Below are 4817 nucleotides of genomic sequence, written 5' to 3' on the forward strand. Positions count from 1 at the left end.
ACCAGCATTCAGATCAGCTTTAGTAGATTTGATGAGAATTTGTAACGTGTTAGAAACAGCATCAGCGTAACAGGGAACGTACTTGGACTGGGAGCTGGGTGAAACAGCTTTCTGGCCGTACCCTGGTTTTCCCAGCTGCTGTGACATTTGCCGTCACCGCCTTGCTTTTAATTATTATTGTGTTCTATGGCTTAATATTAAACCACATCTCATTGCATCCTGTCTCTTAATTGGCTTAACTGGCCATCACCCAAAAAGACTCTACTGTGTATAGAAACAGGCTTCCCCAAATATTTCCTAATTGGCAGTTGGTGCTTTGTGAGGAGATGGGTCCCTCTCGGCAATATTAATAGATGTTTTCTTCTGTTCGTTCTCAGGATTGGACATTGATCCTATGACGCATGCCCGGAAGAAACAACTTTTCCTTCTGAAACATCCAGCTGGTTCTGCTGGCCGAGCTTCATCACCAACAGGCAGCAGGAGGATGGACAGGACCGAGGCAGAGTGTGGCGAGCAGAGAGACGGAGATGCCACTGAGGCTTCGAACTGTCCGAGTGGGTTTGTGGGGACGAACAAAAGCAAGAATTTGCATGAAGTGCGAAAGACGTACCCACTGCGGAGACGTCTGCTCCCCTCGGTGAACAAAAAGACCTGCAAAGTGCTCCTCACCAGGCTGGAGGATGTGGCTGGATCTCTGTCAAAACAGACCCAGAGCTGTAAAAAAAAGGACCTTCCCAGCTGGATGGAGGGTTTGGGACCTGCTTTGTTCTCTGAACAAGTTCAGCCTGTGGGAGCAGGGAAGAGTGATTCATCTGGGGAAAAGTGCACAATAACTTATCCAGGGACAGAACAAGACCTTGATACTGCTCCTTCAGAGCCCAGGAAACGCAGGCTGGCCTCGCTGAACGCAGAGGCAGTGAACAATCTGCTTTTTGAACGGGACGATGGCTTATTATCTGGCAGGCGTTTTCGGAGAGACTCTGTTAAAGCTGGTGGAGACTGCACCGTTAAGAGCTTGCATTGCAAAGCTGCGGACAACTGGCCTGCATTGGAAAAAACAGCTGTGAAAACAGGTAAAGGGAAAAACCGGCATGAGCCCACTCAGAAATGCAATAGCTGTGACCATTCACTGGATGAGGTCTTTGATGATGGGACAAAGCGGGAGGATGGTGCCATCTCCTATCATCCCACCCCAAAGAGACTGGCTAGCCTGAACGCCGTGGCCTTTCTGAAGCTGACCCACGAGAAAGACCAACCCCTGAAGCAGAGGAGTAAATCGGACGGAGAGGGCAAGTCCGAGAACCACTGTTCAAAATCTACGCTCAAATGGGCCAAAGCTGGTAGGAAGAATTGCGTCAAATCCAAGAAGGAATTGGCTAGCTTAAAAACGGAAGGTCAGCATGGCTGGCGAGGACTCACTCTAGGTGCTTTTGGGAAAGGAGAGCAGCAGGACTCCTCTAGGCTCTACGGGATGACAGAACCCGTCCCCTACGAGTCACTGTCTAGCTCCTATGCTAGCACAGAGGGTTTCTACCACAGACTGCCTTTGCTTATGGGTGGACAAGCTTCCATGAAGCCGGAGTATGGAAGACCCGGAGAGAAATCCCCAACCCCCAAACAGGAATTTCATCAGCCTTCCTTTCCCGTGCAGCAGTTCCCTCCCTTGCCTGTGCCCGGAAATCACACGGACTGTGGATGTCTCTATGAATCCTCAGATCTGACTCCATTGAACGGGTTTTACGTTTATTATGGCCAAAGCGGATACAGTGGCTACTCTCACTGCTCTGTTTACCCCAAGGACGAGCTTTCACAATCCGCTACCTGCGAGGGGCTCTTGGTATCGCCCGGTTCCTTGCCGTCAGGTGCTCATTTCCAGCCACTCCACTGGTGTAACTCTCCGTACTGTTGTGGAGAAGGAACAGCAATTAACAGTTACAGCGTCTGTGGAGTCGTGCACGTGCCAGAGGGCAGGATTAGCAGTGTGCATGCAGGACGGAACAGCTACCCCTACAAAATGCCTTTTGCAGCAGGTAAGGTGCAAAGCGTGAGCAAATCTCATTTGGCGTTCCTAGGAGAAGAGGGCTGGTTCGGCGTGGTGGCTAATGAAGGTATCTCGTTGCCAGGAGGCAAGCTCCCTCTGCGCATGGTGCGTCTCAGCTTTGGCAGCCAAACTGCGGCTCGGAGAGAATCCGTGTTTCACCTCCCCTTCCCCCATTTTTAGCCCTGAGGGTTTTTCCCACTGAAAGGTCTTATTGGTGTGGAAAGCATAGAATTGGTGAAAGGATTTGGGCAGTGAGAAGGTGACTCATGACTTGTTATGCTGGAGCTAACAGCTTAGCTTTGATCTGTGTAAAATGAGTGGGTTTTAGTTCCTACATGCTCTGCAAGGCTTCTCGCCGTCCTGCTGTGCCGCTCTGAGCGGAGGGTCTAAAGCACATCGGGCTGAGTTACTCCTCCGTTCCCAAAAGCTCGCTCTCAGGACTGAAGCATCCTTCCAGAGCAGAGCGGTGGGAAGAAGCAGGCATTGCCTCCGTCATTAGACTCTTACTGGTGCGAGCTGTATGGACGATGCAGTCTTTTAAGGTTTTTTTTTTTTGTAGATCAGATCTGGCATGGCTGTGTAGCAATTCAGTTTGAGTCTACTGTTTGGACAGATGCTTGAGTTTCACTGGGGTGATATAAGTGCCAGGTACGCTGTTAGTTTGGTGAGTAGTGGTCCCACCTTTGCTCTTAAACAATGACTGAAAATGAGAACAGGTGACGGTGTAAGAGGTGATGTAGTCATTTGCCTGGCTCTCTTCTGTCCCCTGTCTGTTTTTCAGACTTTGTCCTCCAGTGTGCCTTATCTTGAAGCTTTGCCTTTGCTGTTGAAAAATATCTTTTGAAATATTTAAAACTGAATTGTTGTGTGGGGGTTATCGGACACCAGTACTTTGTATAAAAGCCACCCTGCTAGACAGCCCTGCCGTTGGCAAACAGTACAGTCTATAGATGAGGCTGCTTTTTCAGCTGTTGGGAGTGTAAACATCAGTCTTTCAATTAGCCACGTGTTCGAGTCAAAAGGAGGCATGACTTATCCATTTAAAACAGATTTTAAGGTAGGTGGATGAAGTTTTGGTTCAGTGCTTGGCTTGAGCAAGGCTTTGTCGTCTTCCGTTGTAGGAAGCTGCTGAAACTTGGGAGCATTTGGTTGAAGTATAATTTCCGTTTTCCCTAAATATTCCCGCTGTCACGGTGCCGCTTCCTACGGTAGCAGCTGCACGGTGTTCGCTAGTGGCTTCGATGCTCTTTAAAGTTGAATGCTTGCAAGACAACTAGCTCAGCAATGTGTTCCTGTCTGACAGTTTTCTGTGGAGTGCCCTGAGGTCATGTCAGCCTACTTTGCTCCTGAAATTTTGCATGCCGGTGCCTCTAACTTTGTGCAACCAGAAGGATGCAGGCGGTGCAAAGGCAGTATTTTTTGGGGTTCAGCCCTCCCTGCGAACTCGGTAATTTCTCATGGTGCTGGCAGGGGCAGTAATGGTTCCAGGGGCACGTACTTACTAGCGGTGTGTCACCCCGCTGCTACGATCTCTCTCGGTGTAGGTTTGTAAGTGGCAAGATAATTTCTTTTTCTAGCACGTGTTTTGGATGCGGTGCATTCTGGGTTAAAGCTGACTGTAAGTATAAATGCTTCACTCATTCTGATTTCCTTCCTGTGAGCAACTTTGATTTAAAAGCCTACAACGTCAGAATAATTTAGACTTTGTTTTGCAGATTGAAGTGTATAAGGAGGTCTCCTAGAATATTAACAGGGACTTATGCTTAGGAGTTGATTTTTATATGTGTGTGCGCCTCTGAAATCTCACCCTTCCCTAGAATGGGTTATTTTAGTGAATTAAAGGAGTACTTTGGCTGGAAGTGACAGGCTCCCGTCTGAGAGCACTGGTACAAGAGGATCCAGCTTGACGTGTTGCATGCCTTGTGTTATATCTGTCTTATTTGGTGCATTCAGGGTGTTCATAGGGCAATATCAATGTCTGTTTGGTAGAAATCGAGGGATCAGGCTGTAATCTTGGGCAGTCGTGGTCTGCCATACGTGGGGGAGAGGCATTACTTTCCCCGTCCCGTGGTTGGTTTGCAGCATGCGATTTGAAAGCAGGGTGGTGGGGATGAGCTCGGACAGGCTGCGAGAGGTGCTTTAGCCCCAGCGCTGGTGGAGGGGCTGGAAGTGTGTGCAACCAAGGAGGGAGTCCTGGGGGTGCCAGCAAGGCCAGGTCTGCGCTACTTTCCTGAAGTTTAGTAGACACTTTTGTGAAGCTTCATCCTGCTTTAGTTCAAGCTTGAAAACTGCTTTTGTAAGCAAAATACTCAAGAGGTGATTCACTGCTCTATGGGTCCTGTGCCTGCCAAGGCCAGGCAGGATACCTGAACTCGCATCCTGACGTCTTGGCTCGCTGAGGGAGTTGCTGCGGCATTTGCAGCTCAGGGTCAGCAAAGTCTACGATGGTCCGCAGCAGTCCTCACGCTTGCAGTTCAGCAGCGGCTTTGTTGCAGGCCTCTTGGGGAGGGTCAAGTGGGAGACAGGAGGCAATAATTTCCGGTTATTGCGAGGGGATCTCAGCAGTTATTCAGCTGGAGCTTGGTGACTTCAGATGTTTTTTCACTTTTAGATTTATCTTTTTGCAGGTCTGCAGCAGTGCAATCCCACAGATCTGCTAGGACATGCTCCAGTCTGGAGGCATCTCCTGGAGGTTGCCTGAAACTGCCCTTTTTGTCACCCCAAAAAGCACACTTTCTGATTTAGGGAGTAGGGGTGCGTTGCATATTGGTCTGGG

General features: G+C 49.2%; 1 protein-coding gene across 1 annotated transcript in view; it reads left to right on the plus strand.

Moving 5' to 3' along the window:
• The first annotated feature begins 394 nt into the window (after positions 1-394).
• Positions 395-4817, plus strand: part of BAHD1 (bromo adjacent homology domain containing 1) — a 13180-nt gene continuing 8757 nt past the window's right edge. The window contains exon 1 of the mRNA XM_009333640.1: positions 395-2030. Coding sequence (XP_009331915.1) covers positions 395-2030 — 1636 coding nt within the window. The remainder of the gene's footprint in view (positions 2031-4817) is intronic.

This window comes from Pygoscelis adeliae, unplaced genomic scaffold (genome assembly GCF_000699105.1).
Source record: "Pygoscelis adeliae isolate BGI_AS28 unplaced genomic scaffold, ASM69910v1 Scaffold420, whole genome shotgun sequence".
NCBI lineage: Eukaryota > Metazoa > Chordata > Aves > Sphenisciformes > Spheniscidae > Pygoscelis > Pygoscelis adeliae.